The sequence below is a fragment of the Delphinapterus leucas genome, chromosome 12 (genome assembly GCF_059928025.1).
Source record: "Delphinapterus leucas isolate spDelLeu-1000000601 "Yukka" chromosome 12, BTC_Dleu_Yukka2, whole genome shotgun sequence".
NCBI classification, from domain to species: Eukaryota; Metazoa; Chordata; class Mammalia; order Artiodactyla; family Monodontidae; genus Delphinapterus; species Delphinapterus leucas.
In genome coordinates, this window is record NC_143140.1 from 25,584,923 (window position 1) to 25,611,628 (window position 26,706).

The following is a 26,706-nucleotide window of genomic DNA, read 5'->3' on the forward strand; positions in this document are numbered from 1 at the left end:
TTGAATTTATTGAGACTTGGTTTTTGGCTTGTTTAACATGTTATCTAGCCTGGAGAGCGTTCCATGTGCACCTGAGAATGGGTACTCTGCTGCTTTTGGATGAAACGCTTTGTATATATCTATTAAATGTGTCTGCTCTAATGTGTCGTTTAAGCCTAATGTTTCTTTATTGATTTTCTGTTTGAATGATGTATCCACTGATGTAAGTGGGGTGTTAAAGTCCCCTACTGTTAGTTTGTTGATGTTAATTTCACTCCTTAGGCCTGTTAATATTTGCTTTATGTATTGTGGAGCTCCTATATTGGGTGCATATGTATTTTTTAAGTGTTACATCTTCTTGCTTCATTGACCTCTTTATCATTTTATATATCCTCTTTGTCTTTTATTACATTCTTTGTTTTAAAGTCTATTTTGTATGATATGAATATAGCTACACCAGCTTTCTTTTAGTTTCCATTTGCATGGACTATCTTTCCCCATCCTTTCACTTTTAATTTGTGTGTGTCCTTACTTCTGAAGTGGATCTCTTGTAGGCAGCATCCAGATGGGTCTTGTTTTTTTATCCATTCAGTCACTCTGTGTCTTTTGATTGGACAATTTAGTCCACTTACATTTAAAGTAATTACTGATAGATATGTACTTATTGCCATTTTGTTAATTATTTTTGGATTGTTTTTGTAGTTCCTCTCTGTTTCTTTTTCTCTTTGTCTCTTCCCTTGTGGTTTCATGGCTGTCTTTAGTGTTATGTTTAGGTTAATTCCTCTTTCTTTTGTGTATTTACTATAAGTTTTTGTTTGTGGCTACCATGGTTTACATATGACACCCTATGCATATAATGGTCTGGTTTAGGTTGATAACAACTTAAATTTGAACACATTCCAGAAGGTTACTTTTTTTTTTTTACTCCCTCCCTCATGTTTTATATTTTTTGACATCTTTATGACATCTGTATAGATGTATATATACATCTATATATCATCTATATTTATGACATCTTTTACATTTTTTATTTTATGCATATTTTAACTAATTAGTTTTAATTTTTCTATTTTTTTGTCTTTTAATCTTCATTCTTGCTTTATAAGTGATTGATCCATTACCTTTACTACTGACTTACCTATTCTAGTGAGATTTTTACTCAATGTTTTTATGTTATTAATCAGTGCCATTTCTTTTTAGCTTAAAGAAGTCTCTTTAACATTTTTTGTAAGCCCAGTTTAACGGTGATGAACTCCTCTAGGTTTTGCTTATCTGGGAAACTCTTAAACTCTTCAATTCTGAATGATAACCTTGTCAGGTAGAGAACTTTTGGTTGGAATTTTTTCCTTTCAGCACTTTGAATATGTCATGCCACTCCCTTCACCTGCTAAGTTTCTGCTGAAAAATTTACTGATAGCCTTATGGGGTTTCTCTTGTATATGTAAAGGTTTTTTTGTTTTGTTTTAGCTACTTTTAAGATTCTCTCTTTATCTTTGCCTTTTATCATTTTAATTATGGTGTGTCTTGGTGTGGATCTCTTTGGGTTCATCTTATTTGGAACTCTCTAGACTTACTGGACCTGGATGTCTATTTCCTTCTTCAGACTAGGAAAGTTTTCAGCTAATATTTCTTCAGATAAGCTTTCTGGCCCTTTCTCCTCCTTTTGGACCCCTATAATGTGAATGTTATTCTGCTTGACATTGTTCCAAAAGTCCCTTGAGATATCTTTACTTTTTAAAATTCTTATTTTTGTTTTTGCTCCTGTGTCTTAGTGAGTTCCATTGCTTTGTCTTCCTGTTGTGTTCTGCTTCATCCAGTCTGCTGTTGAACCCCTCTAGTTTGTTTTTCAGTTCAGTTATTATATTCTTCAGCTCTTTAACTTCTGTTTAGTACTTTCTTATATTTTCTCTTTCTTTGTTGAAGCTCTTACTGTGTTGTTCCATTCTTCTCCCAAGTTCAGTGAACATCTTTATGACCATTACTTTGAACTTTTTATCAGGTAGATTGCTTATCTCCATTTCATTAAGGTCTTTTTCTGAGGTTTTGTCTTGTTCTTTCATTTGGGACATATTCCTCTGTCTCCTCATTTTGAGTAACTCTCTGTGTTTGTTTCTGTGTATTGGGCCAAAAAGCTGCCTCCTCCAGTCTTGAAGGAGTGGCCTTGTGTAGGAAATCCTGTGGGCCCCAGATGCCCTGGCCACTAGAGCTGGGCACTCAAGGGGCATCCCCTGTATGGGCTGCATGTGCCAGCCTGCTGCAGTGCAGGGGTGGGCAGGGGTCTTGCCCAACCCAGATGTGGCATGCAGCTGTAGCACAGGGGTGGGTGGAGCTCTCATTGAGGCACACCTACTGGCACTAGCAGGTTAGAGGGAGACTTCCAAAATGGCACCCACCAGTGCTGGCATTAGCAAGATAGAATGAAATCACAAGAATGGCATCTGCCAGTGTATCCATCACCAGAAAGAGTCCCAGCAGGTTCCTGCCTTTCCAGCAAATTCTTGAAGATTAGTTAATGGGTCTCCTTCATGAATAGTCCAGGTGCTTTTCAAACGGGTGTTTTTGTGCTGGATTCTGGGGCAAGGGAGTCTGTGAGCCCTTTAAAAAGCAGGTTCTCCATTCCCTACAGATCTGTGTTTTTCCTGGATGTAATCCTCATTGGTTTTCAAAGCCAGGCATTTTGGGGGCTTGTCTCTCCTATGCAGGATCTAAGATTTGGGGTGCTTGCTATACAGCACAGACCACCTCACTCCTTAGAGAAAAGTTCTGTATTTTTGAGATCCCTCCCAATTGTGGGTCGCTGCACCAGGGTGGAGATTTTTTTTTTTTTTGGTGAGACTGTGTTTCTGCATCTCCTAACTGTCTCAATGCTGTCTTTTTATCCTTTGTTGTGGAGGCTCTGTTTGTCCAGTTTTCAGGTCTTTTTTAGAAGGAAGTATTCCCTATGTAGTTGTAGATTTGTTGTGTCCGTGGGAGGAGGTGAATTCAGGATCTTCCTACACCACCATCTTGAACTGCCTCCAGTGGGGCTCTAGATGTGTGGTCTAAACCCTTCCTCAGGGAGAATGTGGGAGTTGGGGGTTACCTCAGATGGCTATGTTGCTATGCTGGGGGTGGGGTTAATGGCAAGAGTGTGTCTCAGCCTTTCCTACTCATTTGAATGTGAGTAGGAAATCATTTGTCAGATGTGTAGGAGTTGCTCAGATAGTTTCTGGATCTCTTTCAGAGGGAATTGCTCCATATGTAGCTGTATATTCCATGTGTCTGTGGGAGGAGGGGAGCTCAGGAGCCTCCTGAGTCTCCATCGTGGTCAGCTCCCAATTCCAGCTAATAAAGTGCTTAGCCTTTGTTCCCACTCCCTCATTGCAGGAAGGACCACAAGAGCCAGGGCTTCATGTATAGGTCCTGGGGCCTGGATGCTACTGATTGCTGATGGCTGTGGCAGACCATCTGGCTGGGCAATTAGAGGGACAGGGGCAGTGATACCCTGGCTGGTTCCTGCCCTCTGGTCTCCAGCAATGGGACTGTAAAGGGCTTTGGAGTTACTAATTTCCTGGATCAAGAGCTTTCTATTTTTGTTCCTTAAAAATCGTTAACTAAACCACATATCATTTACCCCTGAAGTGAATAGTAATAATTAAATGCTTTTGCTCATTCCTGTATTGATGTCTTCTCAGTCGTTCTTTGTGGAAGTAAAAAAAAAAAAAAAAGTACATGGAATCCATTAGGATGTGCTGTCATCAATTTTCTGATGGAGGGCTGTTGCCGTCAGGGTGTGAAATCACCCCCTTTAACTTACTTTGATTCTTTAATCTGTTATTTTCTGGGAAAATCTGTAGGTAAGGATACTTGCTGTTAAGAATTTTAGCGGAAATCAAAATGACTGGGCAAATTGCCATATATTTCCCTGTAATATAAGCTTTTACAGCTTGGTGACACAGATTTTATTTTTGTGTCATTTTGCGCCTGTCTCTTTTTCTTAGTTTAAGGGGCAGAGAAAACAGCCTGCTGCTGTAGTTTTGGTTGGTGCATTTCCAGAAACAGTTGAAAATCTCTTTGGGGCATATTACATTTAGAAATGATTATAGCTGGAAAAAAATTCCTCCAAAATGTAGGGAGAAGTATGATACACTACATACTTACTTTACTCACTATATCATTAATAAGGAGTGCTTTTGTTTTTAACATTCCCATTAGGAAAACCCCAAAATTCCTGGGTGGGTCCTTGTTGTTTTGATTAAGAGATCTGATTAAAGTAGAGGCCCTTAGCTTCAGGAACAAACCCCAAGACATACAGGAAAGTAAGTCAACTATTGTACTGTGTACCTTGGTATAGTCTCTTCCACTTTAAAATGCTGTAATTCTGGCTTTCAAGTGTGTCTCCTTGTTTGGCTGAGCAAAATTCAAAGCCAGTTAGGTGCAGTTTCAAAAGAATAAAAGCAAGTCATTTCAATGGGAAGCACTTATGAAGATAGGAATGACCATAGCAATTACCTTCATTTATTTGACCTGTAATGAATCTTCATAGCAATAGTTAGATCTCTAGTTAGACTAAGTTCTCCTGCCTGCTGAAATTAAGATTCCTACCTCCAAAGGGTCTTTCATGTGAGAAACAACCTCTGATGGTCATTGTAAATTCTCATTTTGCCTTCAGTTTTGGATCTGGTATTAAACCTTATATCTATCAGAAGTGGACATATATCTGACATACACTGGGTACCAACAGAATGGACATTCATTCATTCTGCATGTATTTGTTGAGTACCTGTTATGTGCAGCACTATTTTAAGCACTGGAGATACAACAGTGAAAAGACAAAACACTTTCTCATATGGATCTTGCATTTTACTGGGAGAGAGATAATAAGTAAGTTAAATAGATGAACTATGCCAGATGATGATAAAAGATAGAGTAGGGAAAGGAGATGTGGAGAGTCGAGGTGAAAGTATAGCTAGAATGGCCATGGAAGGCCTTCCTGAGAAGGAGAAAAATGATAAAAGACCTAAAGGAAGTGAGAGATTGAGCTATAAGATACTTTGGGAAGAACATTCCAGAAAGTGCTCCATGGCAAGAGCAAAATGGAACACACAAGGAACAATGAAGAGGTCAGCCTGGTGCCAGAGGGGTGAATAAGAGGCAGAACATCAGGAGACAAAGTCAGGTGATGGGGAAGAGGGCACTGGGGCCTTAGAGGTCAAGCTAAGGACTTAGGACTTATGACATTTTCTCTGAGAAGTCATTTGAGGGTTTGGAGCAGAAGCGTGGTACCTAGCTTGGGTTTCAGTAAGATCACTCTGCAGCTGGGGAAGGCAGGGGATGAGATTGGAAGCAGAGACCAGACAGGGGGCTATTGCCAAAATCCAGGCAGCTGCTGAGGTGACTTGGACCATGGTGGGGGCAGTGGAGTGGTAAGAAGTACATATACTCTGGATCTTTTTGAAGATAGATCTGACAGGATTTGTCAGTGGATTGGCAGTAGGGTGCAAGAGAAGGAGAAGGGCCAAGGATGATTTGAAACTTGTGATCTGAGTAACTGGCAGTATGAATTGCCATTGACTGAGATGGGGAAGACTGGGAGAAACAGCACCACCAGGAGCTCATTTTTGGACTTGTTCAACTGAGACCCATCAGACCTCCAAGAGGACATGAGGGGAGAGGTAGGTGTACAGTGAAGGTATAAATTTGAGAGTCATCAGCATATTCAAACCCAAGAGGCTGGTTGAATGAGTATTGATTAGAAAACTAAAGAGGTCCCAGAATTGAGCCCTGGGACACCCTAGCATTTAGAAATTGGGGGATGTTCAGAAGAAAGCAGCAAAGGAGTTTGAATTGAATTTATAGAAAGGTAAGAAGAAAATTGTGTGATTGTGGTTTCCTGGAAACCAAGTGAAGAAAGGGTTTCAAAGATGAGACCATGGAATGTGTCACATGCTACTATTATGGTCAAGTAAGTCGAGGGCTGAGACTTGACTCTTGGATTTACAGTGTAGAAATTAATGGCAATGAGCTTAAAAGCAGTTTCAGTAGAGTGTTAGGAGTAAACACTGCTAGAATTGGTTCAATAAAAAATGAGAGGAGAGGAACTGGAGACAGTATGTACAGGCAGATCTCTCAAGAATTGTGTTATAAATTTAGGGAGGAAGAGAAATGGGGCATTTATGAAGGGCTTGGCTAGGTGAGACATTTAGATAAGCAGAAGCAAAAGCCTATGAGTCAATGAGTTTACATTTTAGCAGGACCAATCTGGCAGCTGTGTTGAGGTGAGACTAAAGGAGCATCCTCTGATTCTGAGCCATCAGTGGTGGCCACAGTCTGTACTTTTGTCATGTGCCAACTTGCAGATAATGCCAGATACATGCGTGGATGAGTCAGCAGGAAGCTGACTCATCAAGATAGGAAACAGAGCTAGAGCTAGTGAAGGCTTAGAGTAAGACATGTGATGGGGAGCACAGTAGAGACAAATACTAGAACCCCACTGTTGGCTCCTTGCCAGGAATTCATACCACAGAACTGACCTTAACATCGTAGGAACCAGAAGTGGTATGAAGACAGTGCTGGCTCTGGTGTCCTGAACCCTCTCTTTAAGCGTTAACCCTCATTTTTCATACAACCACGAGATGGAAAGGTCACAATTTATTCTTTTTTCTTTTTTAACTTTTATTTTAGGGACTTCCCTGACAGTCCAGTGGTTAAGGCTCCACCTTCCAATGCAGGGGGCGTGGTTCAATCCCTGGTTGGGGAGTTAACATCCCACATGCTGCATAGTGCAGCCAAAAATTTAGAAAAATTAAATAAATAAATAAAATAAAAAATTTATTTTATATTGGACTATAGTTGATTTACAATGTTGTGTTAGTTTCAGGTGTACAGCAAACTGATTCAGTTATACATATACATATATCTGTTCTTCTTCAAAATCTTTTCCCATTTAGGTTATTACAAGATATTGAGCAGAGTTCCCTGTGCTATACAGTAGGTCCTTGTTGGTTGTCTATTTTAAATATAGTCGTGCGTATATGTCAATCCCAAACTCCCAATTTATCCCTCCCCACCACCCTTCCCCTTTGGTAACCATAAGTTTGTTTTCTAAGTCTGTGAGTCTGTTTCTGTTTTGTAAATAAGTTCATTTGTATCATTATTTTAGATTACGCATGTAAGTGATATCATATTTGTTTTTCTCTGACTTACTTCACTTAATATGATCATCTCTAGGTCCATCCATGGTGCTGCAAATGGCATTATTTCATTCTTTTTTTATGGCTGAGTAGTATTCCATTATATATATATATATATATACCACATCTTCTTTATCCATTCCTCTGTCGAAGGACATTTAGGTTGCTTCCACGTCTTGGCTATCGTAAAAAGCGATGCAATGAACATTGGGGTGCATGTATCCTTTCGAACCATGGTTTTCTCTGGATATATGCCCAGGAGTGGGATTAATGGATCATATGGTGATTCTATTTTTGTTTTTTTAAGGAACCTCCATACTGTTCTCCATAGTGGCTGCACTAATTTACATTCCCACCAACAGTGTAGGAGAGTCCCCTTTTCTCCACATCCTCTCCAGTATGTCTTGTTTGTAGACTTTTTGATGATGGCCATTCTGCCTGGTGTGAGGGGTGGAGGGGAGGGGAAATAGGATGGGATGGTTGCTCTTGTCCTCCCCTATAGTGGAAAACATGGAGAAACATATCATACCAGTGAAAACCGTGCAAGCTGTCAGCTTTCAGCTCTGTTTCATTCCATTTATTAGAGGTCAGGCTAAGGGAAAGTCATTTTATTATGACACATCCTATTTGGAATTCCTCTGGGCAATTTGCTCTACCCTCTTACTATAATGGTCTCCAAGTAGCTCAGTCTCTAGGCAGGACAGAAGTAGCTGTTCGGCTCTATTAGAACCCCCTATGGAAGGCTTTCTTGGCTTCCTTAATGAACCAGGCTCCTTGGAGCCTCACTCACTCTATGTAAACCTCTGTTCTGACTTCCTTCCAAGAAAGGGTGCTATTGGGGAAGACCAGAGGCTCTGCATTCCTCCTTTTACTGCAATGCTCACGTCTGTGAAACTTGGCATATAAATAAAACTTCAAGAGAGTTTGGTTATTCCTGAGATGAGATGGAGATCTCTGATATTCTCTGAAAGGGGCTCAGGGTGAGAAAGTGCCCTGGGATTGGGCCATGTGACAGAGGATGAGGTAGAGGAGAATTAATGGAAATAATCTGAGGAAGCAGAATTTCCTTTGGAGAAGAATGTGAATCTGAGGAAGCAGAATTTCCTTTGGAGAAGAAGCATATTGTGATGAGAAACCTGGATACCACATTATCAAGAAAACATCTGAAAATGCCATTGGATCACGGGGATTTTCAAATTCTAACCAAAGCTCTCTTCATTCCCACTCTGTTCCCTCATGACTTTGCTGAGGGCTGAGACCCTCCCAGGTCCCACGTTATTGTTGCTTTGTGATCCGCTCCCTGGGTCACTAGAAGGACGGGGGCAAGGGACTAGGCTGGGTCAAAGGCACCCTCCTCCATCCCTGCCCACTCTGGGATAGGGGACTGGAGGACTCATAGGGATCCAGCCACCATTGGCGGTGTGAAAGCTGTCCTCATGAGAACCCCTTCCTAGTAAAGAGATTTGAAAATGAATCAACACGACTAGATTAAATTCTCAACTGAGGATTTTATAATTCTGGTGGGTCACTGTAGAATTTCCTTTTGCTATGCAGGCAGTTGATGAAGTGTAGGGTATTGAGCTGTTGTTTATCTGCACAATGATGCTTCGCAGTCTGTGCCCCCTTAACTGAGATGCTATTGTTACATGTTGCACTTGTGCACATGTGTTGTTTTGGTACTTGTCCTTATGTCTTGTTTAGGCCTCATTTCCATTAGATCGTAAGGCAAAATCTACAATTCCTGTTTCTTTGGCACTCTTAACCCCAGGAAAGATAAATTAGTTTTGCATCCAGAGTGCTGAATAAATGTTGTTGAATAAAAGTTGTTAACCTCTAGGCTATAGTATATGTAGAATGAAAGTATGAATTATGTGAAGTAAATTACTAATCTGATTTCTTCATGTTAGAGTGCTATATACTTATAATTTAGTTAGAATAATGCTTTGTATTTTAAACACATTTAGTGCATAAGTTCTGTTTACCTCTTTTTTTTTAATTGCTCAGTATCCTCATTGTATTGCCACATAGGTAAACTTCTTAGAATAGATCAGAAAATGTAAAATACTTCAACTCTGTTGCCTCTCCCAGACTTAAGACCCTATTAGGAAGGTACCAGGTTCTGGTAGACAGCCTGGTCTCATCCCCATCCGAGAGACATACGCTAGTGACTATTACCCATGATAGGATCAAGGAGAGACCCATGTAGAGAAGCACAGACAAAAATGTCATGGGGTTCACAGGAGGGAGCAAGCACATCTGTTGGGGAGATTAGGCTTTGTGAAGGAGATGGTGTAAGGAATGGGCTTTGAAGGATAGATAGACTTCCATTAGCTCTAGCCTGGGGACAGTTGTTCCAGCTGGTGAAGGTACAGGCCCCTGAAAAGGTGTGGGTATTAGGAAGCTGTGCCTAAGAGTTCAGATAAGTACAGGGATACAGTGTCCCCTAGTCCACTTGGAAACATGAGTTTTAAAGTAGGGGTAAACTGGGAGAAAATGATCATTTTAACAATAATAGCCTGCAAATGTGTGTTACCTTTTTCTCAGATGCCAGACGTTGTACAAGTTCTTTGTATATGGAATGTCTTCTAATCTGAAAAAGGTCAGGTCTATTTTCATTGAAGCATTTTTCATAAAAGAGCAATATTATCAGAGCTATGATAAAGCAGATTTGTACAGAGATGAGGCACAGGGAAAGGCCAAAGTTAGGAAGAGCACTCAGGAGGTCATTTGTATGTTCTCTGAAAGATGTAATGAAGAGCTGAGTTATGCCAGCAGGAGCATGTGTGAAAATACAAAATTGGGTTGGTTTGAATCAGAAGTCATTTTAAATTTCATATTGCAGTTTCTGCTAAAAACTGGATTTTCTAACTCAAAACACTTCAGTGGAATCTTGAGGACCTAGACAGCCCATTTTCTGTCTTAGATTCCTCCACTGGGATGTGGAAACCAAGAGTCTGGAGGACTGACATCTCTTAGTAGTACCTGAGACAGAAATCCGGAGGCACAGACTCTTCCCTCATCCCTGCATCTTTGACTGATGGGTCAAGATTGTCTCAGAAGATTGTTGACATCTTTTCTCATTTCATGTATCAAAAAGCGCAGGTTCCTCAATTATTTAAGTTTTATGCTGCTATGAAATACTAATCCCAGTATTAACTGTCTTGTAGATTCCATTGTGATTGGATTTTGGATTGGTCTCGCGGTCTTTGTGATTTTCATGTTTTTCGTGCTGACTCTGCTGACCAAGACAGGAGCCCCACACCAAGAGTAAGTTTGGGCTGTTCCTAAATGTCCGTTAAGCTCCACAGGGACCAGAAAAAACAGAAATGGGATCCGGGGCTGGGGTTGCTTCCAGTGGGTGGAAAGATGGCCCTGGTTATGGATGTGCTGTCTGGACCCAGTGCCTGTTGTGTGGGACCTGCCTTCCTCCTGGTACTTTGCCTCTTGCCTCTGGGGCTCATTTTCAAGTGAACCCTTGTGCACCTGGATTTCTTGGTCCTTTCCAGTAGTCTAACTGCTGATCCAGCCTCAATTTTTATTTTGAAGGTATTATTAATTGGGATGTATTTTCTCCTTATTCCCAAAAGAATTTAGATGACTCATCAGACTGAAAACAGTGAAAAAAGACAATAGCAAAAATAGGATGAAAACTAGCTTAGAAAACGTTTTGAGGAGCAGAGAAATAGTTGTTACTAGATACACGACTGAATTAATTATTAACAATAGTCACTGAATTCACCATTAAGTTACCTTGAAACGAAATAAAACGGAAACATTAAGGATTATATAATTTTCATGGCGTGGTAAAGAACATCCATGTTGGGCTTTGAATTTATGGAGGAAATGATTACATGGATGCTTAAAGAACGCTGAGTAATGTCACAATGTATTTGGTCAGTTATGGTTTGCAAAACACTCAGAACTGTTTTAGAGGATTTTCTTTTATCCAAACTCTTCCAAGAAAGGGAAAAATAATAACTTATGTTGGATACCTTATCAGTCAGTCCCAGCAGGCAACAGATAGCACACTCAAATTAGGTGATTAGAAGAGCTTTTTTTTAAAATTTATTTTTTATTGAAGTATAGTTGATTTACAATGTTGTGTTAATTTCTGCTGTACAGCAAAGTGACTCAGCTATACACATATATCCATTTTTTAATATTCTTTTCCATAATGGTTTATCCCAGGATATTGAATATAATTCCCTGTGCTATACAATAGGACCTTGCTGTTTATCCAATCTATATGTAATAGTTTGCATCTACTAACCCCAAACTCTCATCCCATCCCTCCCTGACTCTTGGCAACCACATGTCAGATCTCTGTCTGTGAGTCAGTTTCTGTTCTGTAGATAAGTTTATTTGTGCTATATTTTAGATTCCACATATAAGTGATACCATATGGTATTTGTCTTTCTCTTTCTGACTTACTTCACTTAGTATGATAATCTTTAGGTCCATCCATGTTGTTGCAAATGGCATTATTTCATTCTTTTTTATGGCTGAGTAGTATTCCATTGTATACATGTACCACATCTTCTTTATCCATTCATCTGTCGATGGACATTTAGGTTGTTTCCATGTCTTGGCTATTGTGAATGGTGCTGCTATGAACATAGGGGTGCATGTATCTTTTTGAATTAGAGTTTTGCCTGGATATATAGAAGAGCTTTTAATAAAGGGACTAGTCACAAGTTGTGGCCCAGGAAGAGGGTGGCCCCCAGGATAGTGCAGGATGCCAGGGCTCAGAACACTGAGGAGTAGATGCACTAGATCTGAAGGGGGTCATGATTGGCAACCAGGAGTCCTGCAGAGAGGCTGGCTGAGAGGAACAATGGTCAAGAGTCACAGTTAGTCCAGTGTGACCTCTCAGGGAGGGAGCCTCCAATAAATATCCAGACCTTTCTTCCCCTCTCCTACCACTTTCTTACCTTTGCTCCCCACTGGTGAAGCCCACACCACAACCAGTGGCCAGAGCCTCCATCAGAGGTCAGTTTCCTGGGGCACAGAGCAAGATGGGGATGGGTAGAGAGCGACCTGAGAGAGTAAGTGGAAGAAACTGAGCACAAATCCTCACATTTCCATTGGTATCTCCCTTCATCCTCACAGCCTGGCAGCGGCATTCTCATTGTTGTGTCTCATCACACAGTCTGCGGCATCTGCTGTTCAGTCTTCAACCTGCACTTGAACTGTAACAACGAGTTGTAGGTAGAGAGAAGAGTTCAGCCCATCACGCACCTATTTTCAGACATTGAGGTCTGGAAAAAAATTTAAACACATGTTAAATGAAAAGAAAAGATCATTTTATTGAAGCATATGGAGATGCATGGTTGAGAATCTCTATAATAGTCACTAAAAAGCCACTAAAATAATATGAACTTTCCCTTTTCTGTCTCCTGTTCTCATAAACATCTGAACATGCCTTTACCTCACTTTAAAAATATGGTGTGGATTACAGCAGTAGTAAGAGAAGCCAAGGACAAACTCAGATTAGGGTACATCTTGTAGAGTGGCCAGGGAATAATAACTCCCTTTATCTTCCTTCTCCTCGGAGGGACAGATGGATTTTTGCAGGGTTATTGAGATCTATTTGTTTGATGTAGGATGCAGGTGATTTTACAGATGGGAACACCCTAGCCCAAAAGGGAACATGACTTCCTGTAATGATTAATTTTATTTGTCAATTTGTCTAGGCCATGGCACCCAGATATTTAATCAAATGTTATTCTAGATGTTTCTGTGAAGGTTTTTTTTTTAGATAAGATACCATTTCTGAATAAAACTGATCATCCTCCATAATGTGGGTGGGCCTCATCCAATCACGGGAAGGCGCTCCTAGAAACAGATGGACCTCCCTTGAGCAAAAAGGAATTCTGGCAGAGGCCTGCCTTCAAACTCTTCCCTGGGTCTCCAGCCTGCCAGCCTACCCTACAGATTTTGGACTTGCCAGCCTCCACCATCACATGATCCAATTCCTTAAAATAAGTCTGTCCCCCTGCCCTACCCCAGATGGATGGATGAATGGATGGATGGATAGATAGATATAGAAATACACACACACACACACACACACACACACACACACACACACACACACACCCTGTCGGTTCTGTTTCTCTGAAGAACACTGACTTATACATTTCCTTAACATTTCACATTGACCCTGGGTAGCTGAGACTTGAATTTCCAGTCTTCCAATAGGCAGTTCATCCTTCTAGTAGATGGTTTCTCTCTTGATGGTGATTCTGAGTCATCTCAAACAGGGGTCATTGTAACTCTACATGCTTTTAATGAGGCTAAGGAGAAAGTCTAACCTTTTTAAATTTTTAGTACAATAATGGATCAGCCCTCAGGACCACATTTTAAATGCTTTCTTGAGTCTGAGGCAGTGTGAGACATGGCATTTGGCTGTAGTATATCATAAGCAAACTGAAAGAAACAGACATGTGGAAAAATCCCTAAATGGAGCAGTTAAAAAGGATTTTAGATCTTAGTAAACTTGACATTTATTTGGCAGGAATTTTTTCTAAAATAGACATTATTTTCTCCATTCAGCCAACTTTAATATAAAACAATCAATTTTAAGTGTGCCTGTGATAATTAGGCATGGAGGAAAGAATGATAAATCATTGAGACTAATAATAAAAGCAGGTTTTTTTTAACATTTGCCACATGCCAGGGTCTGCTGATCATTTTATATGTGTAATCTCACCAAGCTTCACAAAAAGATGAAGTAAATCCTATAAGTGTTCAACTTACAAAGTTTCCCACTTTACGGATGAGAAAAATGAGGCTGAACCACTCATATGACGATTCACAGGTTAAAAAACCAAAACAAAACAAACAAAACCTTTGGAGCCAGGCCTCAAACTAAAGTCTCTTTGACTCTAAAGCTCCTATTATTAACACTACATTAAATTATCTCATGTCAGTAATTTTAAATCTCCTTCTTATATTACAACAAAGATACTAGCAAGCAATCAGATTTGTTTTCTTTTATCACGTATTGGATCAAGCATGGGCTCTGGAGTCAAACATTTCCAGATGTACTGGAACAGTTTACTAGATTCTTAACCTCTCTCTGCTTGAGGTTCCTCATTTGTAAAAATAAAATAGTATCTGCTTCCTAGGAGTACTGTAAAGGTTAAGTGAGCTGATGCCTGTGGAGCTGCTGGTACACGCTGGGCTCACAGCGGGCAGCTCTCAGCGAAGATCAGTCCACCCCTGCGTGGCTGATGGAATCCTGGGGAGAGCTGAGGGGTGCAGGTAAAGAGCAGGAGGGAGAAGAGGACACCCATCCTCCCACGAGACAGCCAGGCCCTACGCATTCACGTTGGAGCTACACATGCCAAAGTGTGGCTTCCTTCTACCCTAGCTTCACCTTGGGTGTGTCTCTCAGTGAAAGAGTAAGATGATTTTAGAAAGGAGACTAAGCAGAGAATCTTGGTGATGGCTCAGAAGGATGTCTGAATTCTGACTGCTTTATATAACAGGCTCCCTGGGCAGTTGGTCACAAAGAACTTCCTCAAGTAGGATATCAGGCAGTAAGTATCTTTTTTGGAATATGACTCCGACATTCTGGTTAAGATCCCCAATCAGGCCTGCAAGCTCAAAATGGACTAGTGTTGAATCTACCACTCAGTTCTATCTCCTCCTCCATGGAGGCATCCCGGGCAGGCTGAGCGTCTCCCTAGGAGCTCATCATTGCTGATGCATGGGAAGAGCACAAACATTCCCTTGAAAGGAGTAAGATACAAGGATGACAGATAGGCTTCTTCCCTGAAGTTTCCAACTTGGGATCATATTAGCATAAGAACTTCAATTCTAGAGTCACTGCCTACTCATTGGCTTCTGTTCAGGAGAGGATGTGTCATAATCAGACTATGAGACAATAACAAACAACTCCGCAAATCTCAGTAAAACACAACATGGGTTTACATTGTGTTCAAGCTACACATCTTCTGAGGGTCGGCAAGGGGTGGACAGAAGCTTCTCCACTGTAGCTGCAGCATCTCCAAGGCTCAGCCTCCCGGGTTCCTGTGACAGGGAAGGGGGCATGAAGAGATCTCACACCTGCCCTTCTGTCCTTCAGCCAGGAAGTGGCACACACCTCTTCCTCTCACAGATCATTGGCCAGAGCCAGCCACAGCCACCTGACCGCCAGGCTGGGCAGGGTAATCTGTGTTTCCAGGAGGAGAGAAGAACCAGATATGAGTGAGCACTAGTAAAGCAGACCAAAGAGGGAGAAAGACTCTTATAAAGCTGACATCGCCTTTCTTAAAAGCTTCTAGGTCCAAGAAGCAGCTTTAATGGGGATTATTTTTCTCATGGAATATCTGCTGTTGTGTGTGGGAAAAAAAACCCTCTTACCTGGATCCTTTAAAGACAATGAAGATAAAAGAACCATTTTTCCTGTGCTTTTTCTGCTAAGGAGCTATTTACTCTCTTTACCATCTTGTTAAAGTATTATTACCCCATTATCATAAATCTGCCAGAGAGAAAGAGTACGGGAAAGGCTTGTACCACATTTTTATGTTGAATATTTTGGACATTTTTTTTTAAAAAAACGATCAAACCCCAGACATCATACACCTCAAATACCCTATTTTGTAGCCTTTGCTAAGTGCACTTTGTCCAGGCGGGGATGGTCTTCGTTTAGGGGTGAGGACAGGATTGCTCATGACCTTGTAAAAATGGAACTTACATTTTACCTTGAGTTGCAATTTTCCTGAATATGACACTTACTAAAGGAGGGGTACAGCGCACCTAAAAGCTAATAGCAAGAGAATGTCTGTGCTCAAGGTCTTTGATAATGACCAAGGTCACAGGAACCAGCTAAGTGCAGATGTAGTGCAGAGTGGTTCCTGACGAAGAGCCGCCATTCTGAAAGGTCTCCATATATCAACAGGTAAAAAATCCAACTGCTTTATGTATCTGATTCAAGTTATACACCTTTGTTCAGGAGTCACTTTTAATTCCCCATCAGTTACAAGGTGTATCCTGAGTGCACAGCTATGGGTGTGCTGAGGGTCATGCTAAGGTAGTAGAATCCTTCTTGCCTCAGAGAGACTGAAATCTCCCTGGCAAGTTGGAACTACCAACGAAAGCAACCAAAAGGCACTTTCACACACACACAAGGATTTGGTTGGTGCCACTGTTAGGGCTTGTTACATGAGATAAGGCTCTCAGCACAGGCTATGGCTCCTGTGAAATGGTTATTATTATTTTCTCACTGGTGGTTCATCACAGAGTTTAGTAGGTCTTTGGCTTACGCATCTCTAAAAGTCCACTGAAAGTGACTGCTGGAAACACTAGGTTCCCACAGGCTGGACTGCCCACCACTTTTCATGACCGGGGCGAACCTGAGGATAGTCAGGCATGCTAAGACTCAGTACAGCAGCAGGCACTCCATTTGTAAAAACTCATCATAAATCTGGAAAAGTCCTAAGGGAATAACCCAGAATCTTACGGGTGTTTTCCCTCTGCCAGCGAAGGTGGGAGAAGTCTGCCCTCCTGACCTAACTTCTCGTAGGGTCCCAGAGGAAGGAGCACATCCCTAAACACTGGAGGTGCCTTTCACAGGAATCAGGGCTCTGGACCACCTGCAGTTACAGCCGTCCAGTGCATTGATTGAGCGTCGAATGATGGCAAGGCCCTTTGAGAGATGCAAAGATGAATAGTGTACAGCACAGCAGTATATGGGAGAGAAAAGAGCATACCAAATAGCTCTGACATGAGACAGGAAGGGCTGCATCCTGTAAGGCAAGGTCAGTAAAATCGAAAGGAGCACAGAGGGGGGCAGATTCCTCCCTGCTGGGAGATCAGAGAGTCTCCATGGAGGCAGGGACATTTGAGTTGGACAGAAAAGGACGTATTTGATTTTGACAGAGAAGGGGTAGGAGGAACAGCACAAGCAAAGGCTCAGAGGGGGACAGTCAGGTCCCATATGGCCGGAAGGTAGGGTTGGTGAGGGGACTGGTGGGAGCTGACACTGGAAAGGCCATGTGATGTGGGAGAGGATGGTCTGAAAGATCAGGCAGAAGAGTTTGGAGAATCAATGAAAGTTTTGTGAGCAGGGGAGTGTCATGGAAGCAAATGACATGCACTGCAAATGCCAGAGAACTGGATGGGTGCTCACGATGGAGGATCTCTATTCTGGTACAGAAAATCCCACAGGTTCAGACAATACATGACACAACCCAGAGTGAGAAGAAGAAAAGACCAAGAATCAGAACAGTCTGAACAGTCTTTTTACTCTGGCTGGTGGAGTTTGGGGATGTCACAATCAATAGGTTAAGTCCAAATTGCATTTCTTATAACAAGCTGAAAAAGAGGAATAGAGATTCTTAAATAAGTAAAACAAGTGATTTTAAGATTCTATCAAAATAAACAGTTGTCATTTTTCAAAAGTTAGGATGACACGGGAGAACTTCTTGCAAACACGCTAGCTAGATCTCAGTTTCATGATGACAAAATATAGAATAGGTAGGAATGTGACAAAAATAATGAAAGACACTAAAATTCTTGGTGATTCTGAATTTTCTAATTGTCTTCATATGTTCAGGCTCCTATAAATACCATAGATATTTACTAGATGGCTTGTAAGTAACAGAAATTTATTTCTCACAGTTCTGGAGGCTGAGAAGTCCAAGGTTGAGGTGCTGGCGGGTTCACTGTCTGGTGAGGACTTGTTTCCTGGTTCATAGATGATGGACTTTTCACTGTGTCCTCATATGGAGGAAGGAGAGAGGGATCTCACTGGGGCCTCACTTGGAGGATTAGGTTTCAACATGGGAATTTTGGAGGAACACAAACATTCAGTCTATAGTACAAATATTCTTCAGTATCCTTTCTTTTCTTTATGATACTTATAACATGATATTAATTGCTAGCTCAGTCAACATCTCACAGTTTCTCGTTCTTTCAGTGTTCCAGTTATTGAAGTTTATGGCTTCTGGTTTTAATTATCATTTTAATCAAGGTGGTATTTAAGAGGTTAGCCCTTGTAATTTTAAATTTTCACAGGTGTAACCAAGGCTGTGGAAGAACAAGTTGATTTTCAACTGTTTTAACTGCTCTGATAGGTGCCAGTGAGCATTACTTTTCCATATGCCAACTGAGTTTCAGAGAATGGGAAACTCGCAACTAGCCTTCTTCTCTCTGTCATGGCACCCAGGTTATCTACCAGGACATGTTTTATAAGGTTGTAAAGACAGCCTTAACAATATGGCACATGTTTCCTGAAAACTGAATTAAGGCAACATCCAGCAGCAGAATCCCCCCTGCCTAATTAGTGAGCATCCTTTGCTATTCCAACATTAAGTGTACAAGAACATTTTCAGGTGTGACTCATGAGGGCTAGTCTGCTTTAAAGACTGGGTAACCACTGGGTGGGGAGAGATTCACTGGGCTTTATTGAAGCCGTTCTTACCAATAAATGGTGGGAAGTCTCCCCAGTGGAACCTGAGTCTCCTGCAGCCTCCAAAGTGGGCCAGTTATAGAAGGTGCAAGATGCCCTTGCAGTAGCTCTGTGGTCTGTGAGCTCCAACAATGCAAGGCAGGAGGTGCCATAGAAGACTCTAGGACAGAGCTTGGGGACGTGGGGAGCACTCCAGGGTACAGCCAGAGACAGTGCTTCCCTTGGCCAGAAACAGGTGCAGGGCAGTCCTAGATGTGGCTAGTTTGCTGAATCTCTTGTATCTCTGGAGCTGGAGTCACACTCAGGATCTCTAGTAACAGACCATCTGTCTATTAAGGCTCACCAGTCCTTATTTTCAGCCTTACCTGGGTATGCCCTCAAATTGATTGCCAACCCTGGGTACGCCCTTGAATTGATTTCTGCAACTGTAGGAGAGGCCTCCTGCCAAGGCAAGAGTTGCTTTAGTTTTGTGATCTCTTCATGATTGATGCATTCACTCATTTAACAAAAACTTAATGAGCACCTACTCTATGCCTAGTACCGTGCTGGGTACTGAGGACATAGACAAGAAACACACAATACCTGCCGCAAGAGCTGATCGTCTTAAGGAAGGTGCCAGACAAGTAAAGAAATGGGCTCAATACCGAGTGAGAAGGCAGATGGAGAGAAGCACCCAGTCCTCTGGGAGAACATCCCAACTCAGACTGGAGGAGTCAGGGAAGAAGGTGGCACCTAAGATGATTCATGAAGGGCCAAGAGGAATTAGGCAGGTGGGTTCCAGTTTCAGTAATGGCAGAGTAGCATGTTTCAGTATAACCCTGCAGATAACAATTTAAAACCTGGACAAAGGACTTCCCTGATGGCACGGTGGTTAAGAATCCATCTGCCAATGCAGGGGACATGGGTTCGATCCCTGGTCCGGGAAGATCCCACATGCCACGGAGCAACTAAGCCTGTGCACCACAACTACTGAGCCTGCTCTCTAGAGCCTGCAAGCCACAACTACTGAGCCCGTGAGCCACAAGTACTGAGCCCACAAGCCACAACTACTGAGCCCGTGTGCCTAGAGCCTGTGCTCCACAACAAGAGAAGCCACCGTGATGAGAAGCCCATACACTGCAATGAGAAGCCCGCACACCGCAATGAAGAGTAGCCCCTGCTTACCACAACTAGAGAAAGCCCATGCACAGCAACGAAGACCCAATGCAAGCAAAAATAAAATAAATTAAAAAATAAATAAAATAAAATCTGGACAAAATATAATGAATGACTATTGGAAGGTATTGGAGAGTGAACGTTAGCATACAAAAACAGAAGGGAGAAGGGATTTTGGCCCTTGAAGGAAGGACACTTCAATAGTTTATGTCTATGGTAATATGGCTTTTAACCTGAAGTCTGCCAATCCACAAACCTGGTATATCTCTTCATATATTAAGGTCTTCCTTAATTTCCCTTTGCAACATTGAAATTTTCAGTGGACGGGTCTTACACATCCTTTGTTAAATTTATTCCTAAGTATTCTATTTTTTTTTGATGCTGTTGTGAATGGAATTTTTTTTTCATTTTCTTATCTTTCATTACCTGTGTGTAGAATACAATGATTTTTGTATAAGGTCAATTGAAAAGAAAGTTCTTCTTCTTTTTTTTTTTTTTAACAGTCCTGGAACAACAGGGTAAACATATGGGAAAAAATGAACCTTGACCCCTATCTCAACATAGATCATAAACCCAAAGTAGAAGCTCCTAGAACAGCTCTGTCCAATAGAACTTTCTATGATGACAGAAATGTTCTCTGTGCTGCGTAAGTAGGTGGCCACTGGCCACATGTGGCCATTGAGCACTTGAAATGTGGGTAATATGACTGAGAAACCAAAATTTAAATTCTACTTAATTTAAATTTAAATAAATAGCCATCTGTGGTTCATGGCTATTGTATTGGTTCTAGAAGAAAGCAAAGGGTTTGTGATTTGGGGGTCAACAATTATTTCTTAGAGAGGATATAAAAAGCACTAACATAGAAGGTAAAAGTTAATAATTTGAAGTTAACTGAAATGTAAAGCTTCTGCTTATCAAAAGACATCTTTAAGAAAATGAAAATGCAAGTCATAGGTCAAGAGAATGTTTGCAACACATACATCTACCAAAAGACTTGTATTCAGAATGTATGACAGAACTTCTACAGATCAATAACAAAAGGTAACCTCAATTTTATAACGGGCAAAATTCTCACACACAGGCTCCTCACAAAAGAAGATAAACCAATAGCCAATAAGGGCATGAAAAGATGCTCAATATTATTAGACATCAGAGAAATGCTCATTAAAATCACACTGAGTGTCACGTCACTCCCACAAGAATGACTGACATTACAAAGATGGAGAGTACCCAGTGCTGAAAAGGATGTGGAACAGCTGTAATTCTCATGCGTTGTGGAGAGAGTATAAGATGGTACAACCACTTTGGAAAACTCTGCAGTTTCTTATAAAGTTAAGAAACATCTACTATACGACCCAGTAATTCTACTCTTAGTATTTGCTCAAGAACAATAAAAATGTGTATCTACAAAGAGACTTTTCAAGAATGTTCATAACAGCCCCAAACTGGAAACAACCCAAATGCCCTTTAACAGAAGAATGAATAAACAAATTGTAGTGTATTTGTACAACAGAATATTACTGAGCAAGAAAAAGGACAAACTACTGCTGCATGCGACATCATGGATGAACCTCAAAAGCATAATGCTGGGCAAAAGAATACAGGCACAAAAGACTATATATTGCATGCTTCCATTTGTATGAAATTTAAGAACAGGCTAAACTAATCTGCGGTGATAAAAATCAAAACAGATTGCCTCTGGGAGGTGGAAATTGACTGGAAGTTCAAGAACAGGCAAAGCTAATCAATGGAAATAGAAATCAGAGCAGTGTTACCTGAAAGGGCTGGAAATTGAACAGGAGGAAACTTTCCAGAAGAAAGGAAATATTCTATGTCTTGACTGGGAGGGTGGTTACATGGGTGTATATATCAATAAAAACACACTGAATTTTACATTTAAGATCTATGGATTTCAGTACGTAAATATTGCCCAACGATGAGATGAATAGTAACTAAATAGAAGCAAGCTATGTCCGTGATCACAATTTTTCACATACAGGTTTTTTAGTTTATCAGTCAGGGAAACAAAAGAGGAAGAACAGGGTGGTCTGTTGAGTATTTAATGTTTACCAGACTCTAAGAGAACAAAAATGGGCTTTTCCCTTGTCCTCAGGGAGGGAGAATCAGACAGATTGCACTGTTACCACACCCAGAGGTCATGGGGAGAGAAAAGAGCAGGGGTGAAACAGGGAAGGCATCGTAGTGTCTATCGCCTGGGCTCTGCCCTGGGGAGGGTAAAAACACTCTTGGTCTTCTGTACCTTCGTTCTTCAGCAAGCGGCGGGGATGGTGGTCAATGGACTCAATTTAATCCTGAGAACATGTAGCCTGGGTTATAGAAGAGCTGCTGTACACAGCTGGGTTTCTGGGTTGGCCTTCACACTCAGCTGATGCTCCGGGCAAGCTGGAAAGCTAGTACTCAGAGCTTCTTAGCCTGGAATTGGGGGATGGTGTGACCCCAGCAGTCCTAACCATGCTTTTTCCAAACATGTTAATCCCCTCTTTTCCTAGGTGACATTTTAGCTTCTTAGGTCACAGGTTGCTGGCACACTCATCGCTGTTCTCAAACATCTTTTATTCTTTTCTTGTCTTTTTTTTTTTCAAACATCTTTATTGGAGTATAATTGCTTTATAACAATGGTGTGTTAATTTCTGCTTTACAACAAAATGAATCAGTTATATATATACATATGTTTCCATATCTCTTCCCCTCTTGTGTCTCCCTCCCTCCCAGCCTCCCTATCCCACCCCTCCAGGCGGTCACAAAGCACCCAGCTGATCTCCCTGTGCTATGCGACTGCTTCCCACTAGCTATCTACCTTACGTTTGGTAGTGTATATATGTCCATGCCTCTCTCTCGCTTTGTCACACCTTACCCTGCCCCCTCCCCATATCCTCAAGTCCATTCTCTAGTAGGTCTGTGTCTTTATTCCTGTCTTACCCCTAGGTTCTTCATGACATTTTATTCCCATAAATTCCATATATATGTGTTAGCATATGATATTTGTCTCTCTCTTTCTGACTTACTTCACTCTGTATGACAGACTCTAGGTCTATCCACCTCATTACAAATAGCTCAATTTCGTTTCTTTTTATGGCTGCATAATATTCCATTGTATATATGTGCCACATCTTCTTTATCCATTCATCTGATGATGGACACTTAGGTTGTTTCCATCTCCGGGCTATTGTAAATAGAGCTGCAATGAACATTTTCGTACATGACTCTTTTTGAATTATGGTTTTCTCAGGGTATATGCCCAGTAGTGGGATTGCTGGGTCATCTTTTAAACTTAGGTGAAATGACAACGAGGGGAAGAAAATCATTTACTGAAAGATAAAACCTATTCCTATTAAATTTGCATTAAAGTAGAATTCCATCAGTCTCCCTCAAGTGATTTTTCTCTGAATTCTGAATACATGACCTAGTGAATGTCGTACTTCTGTGTCAATCATTGATCTTCACATCACCTTGCGGAGTGGGCAACGAGACTGGTTAATCAGGCTTATCACTACAAGGAAAAACTCAGGCTTCTGAGAGGAATTCCTCATCTGATGTCACCCAGGTCATCACAGCAGGAGATAAATCTGATATAAAAGTCCCTCTGCTGCCTGGATTGCAAAGCTTCTAGGATTGCTGAGCCCTGAAATCCAGGTGATTCTTGATAATCTGGAGGTTAGTTTTTTCTTTTTTTATTGAAATAATACATAATTTAGTAGGTGAATTCTTGGCTTCAACTACACTAAGTAATCAGATGTTTGCTTAAATTTTTCTTCAATTTATTTATTTTTATTTATTTATTAACATATTTATTGGAGTATAATTGCTTTACAATGGTGTGTTAGTTTCTGCTTTATAACAAAGTGAATCAGTTATACATATGTTTCCATATCTCTTCCCTCTTGCATCTCCCTCCCTCCCACCCTCCCTATCCCACCCCTCTAGGTGGTCACAAAGCACCAAGCTGATCTCCCTGTGCTATGCAGCTGCTTCCCACTAGCTATCTATTTTACATTTGGTAGTGTATATATGTCCATGCCATTCTCACACTTTGTCACAGCTTACCCTTCCCCCGCCCCATATCCTCAAGTCCATTCTCTAGTAGGTCTGTGTCTTTATTCCCGTCTTGCCCCTAGGTTCTTCATGACTTTTTTCTTTCTTAGATTCCATATATATGTGTTAGTATATAGTATTTGTTTTTCTCTTTCTGACTTACTTCACTCTGTATGACAGACTCCAGGTCCATCCACCTCACTACAAATAACTCAATTTTGTTTCTTTTTATGGCTGAGTAATATTCCATTGTATATATGTGCCACATCTTCTTTATCCATTCATTTGTTGATGGACACTTAAGTTGCCTCCATGTCCTGGCTATTGTAAATAGAGCTGCAGTGAACATTTTGGTACATGACTCTTTTTGAATTACGGTTTTCTCAGGGTATATGCTGTCACTGTTTGCAGATGACATGATACTATACATAGAGAATCCTAAAGATGCTACCAGAAAACTATTAGAGCTAATCAATGAATTTGGTAAAGTAGCAGGATACAAAATTAATGCACAGAAATCTCTGGCATTCCTATACACTAATGATGAAAAATCTGAAAGTGAAATTAAGAAAACACTCCTATTGCAACAAAAAGAATAAAATATCTAGGAATAAACCTACCTAAGGAGACAAAAGACCTGTATGCAGAAAATTGTAAGACACTGATGAAAGAAATTAAAGATGATACAAATAGATGAAGAGATATACCATGTTCTTGGATTGGAAGAATCAATATTGTGAAAATGACTCTACTACCCAAAGCAATCTACAGATTCAATGCCGTCCCTATCAAACTGCCACTGGCGTTTTTCACAGAACTAGAACAAAAAATTTCACAATTTGTATGGAAACGCAAAAGACCCCGAATAGCCAAAGCAATCTTGAGAACGAAAAACGGAACTGGAGGAATCAGGCTCCCTGACTTCAGACTATACTACAAAGCTACAGTAATCAAGACAGTATGGCGGTTAGTTTTTAAGATCAGATTTTTCATACCTGTAACTTGATTCCATGTCCCCTGCCCCATGAGAACTTGGTCATAAGTGCTGTATCTTGAGTGATGGGATGGGAAAGAAGAGATTTAAGAACTGAAATCACTGAGATTACACACTCCAGAGCCTAATTGTTGTCAGGTTCTATTCTGGATTTGCAAGTGTTCGGACATGATTCTTGACCTTATGGAGTCACTACTTGTGTGGGAGTCACCTTTCTATAAACCTGGAAAGAACGGTGATTAAAGTAGGTGGGCTATCAGGTTATTCAGTTTGCCCCTGCTCTTTCTGTCAGGCACTCATGGGACTCATTGAGAGTTATTTTATTCATCCATTCACTGATTTATTACCATTGAATTGCTAATTTGTTCCACACTAAATGAAACAAGGAATCAGGAACTGGAGTTTTTTTGCACTCTTATAATTGATTGTGTCAATCAAGCAGGAAATCTGACCCCTCCTTACCTTAGCTTATGCCTTTGTGAAATGGGTATAATAATTCTTGGCCTAAGTGACAGCATGGGTCAGGTTTTTTTGGTTTTTGTGTTATTTTTTTTTTTTGCAGTACGTGGGCCTCTCACTGTTGTGGCCTCTCCCACTGCGGAGCAACAGGCTCCGGACGCGCAGGCTCAGCGGCCATGGCTCACGGGTGCAGCCACTCCGCGGCATGTGGGATCTTCCTGGACCGGGGCACAAACCCGTGTCCTCTGCATTGGCAGGCGGACTCTCAACCACTGTGCCACCAGGGAAGCCCAGCATGGGTCAGTTTTGAGAATGGGGTGAGATAAATGGATATGACAGTGCTTTGACAAACATGAAACTCACCCCTGTGAGACAGTATTGTTGTTCAGGCTGGCCTGATGTCGGCCAGTGGTTCTAAACCTGACCACGAGTAGTGATCCTTGGGGATTCTATGAAACTACAGACTACCCGTCCCCACCTCCGGAGATCCTGAGGGACTGTAACCCAGAATTCTGCATTTTAAGAAGCACTTCAAGTAATTCTGATGCAGATGATCCATGGGTCCCACTGAGAAACACTGGTGTGTGATAAAGAATATCAAGGATCCCTCAGCAAAAGGTCTCTTTTCAGGATGGTCCAAGGGCCCTCACCTTGTGACTTTTGCCTTGGGTTTATTTGTGCATGTTCAGAAGTGACGTCTCTCAGTTCTGATGTTTGTCTGCATGCTGTGTACAGAGACTTGCATTCCATAGATGCCGAAAACCATGATTCTGCAGGTAACTAAGCTGGAGTGTAAGCAGTCTTTTATTTTGCTTTTCTTTACAGCAATACAGAGTCTTCGGAGAAGAGATTCAGAATGAACAGCTTTGTGTCAGACTTTGGAAGGCCAATGGAACCAGATAAGGTCTTTTCTCGACAGGGCAATGAGGAATCCAGGTCCCTCTTTCACTGCTACATCAATGAAATGGACCACTTGGACAAGGCCAAAGGTGGTCTCCAGACCACAGCTCTCGACAGTGAAGTTCAACTCCAGGAAGCCATCAGATGCAGTGGGCAGCCAGAGGAGGAGCTGAACAGGCTCATGAAATTTGACATCCCCAACTTCGTCCACACGGACCAGAACTCCTCCTTTGGGGAAGATGATCTCCTTATTTCAGAACCACCTATTGTTCTAGAAAATAAGCCAGTTGCCCAGACCTCACACAAAGACTTGGATTGAGAGGCATGTCTTGTAAAGTGTCTTCCTGAAGATGTTGGGTCTGTCTTTGTATAGCAAGAAATCTTCATTCACCAAGATTATGTGTCTTTGTGTATGAGATACAGAGAGAGAGACAGAGAGACAGAAAGACAGAGAGAGAAGAGAGCCCCCTCAGAAGAATGTTGATTAAGCTGAGTGTTTATACCTTTAAACACATTTGGGGCTTTTTGAGGAACCGAGTATTTACACTGTCTCATCCTCCTTGTCATTGAAAAAC

General features: G+C 41.3%; 1 protein-coding gene across 1 annotated transcript in view; it reads left to right on the forward strand.

Annotated features, from left to right (window-relative positions):
* The window catches only part of MRAP2 (melanocortin 2 receptor accessory protein 2), a 38,640-nt gene extending 12,190 nt beyond the window's left edge, over positions 1-26,450 (forward strand). Inside the window, exons 2-3 of the mRNA XM_022562354.2 lie at positions 10,319-10,418; positions 26,057-26,450. Coding sequence (XP_022418062.1) covers positions 10,319-10,418; positions 26,057-26,450 — 494 coding nt within the window. The remainder of the gene's footprint in view (positions 1-10,318; positions 10,419-26,056) is intronic.
* The last annotated feature ends 256 nt before the right edge of the window (positions 26,451-26,706 follow it).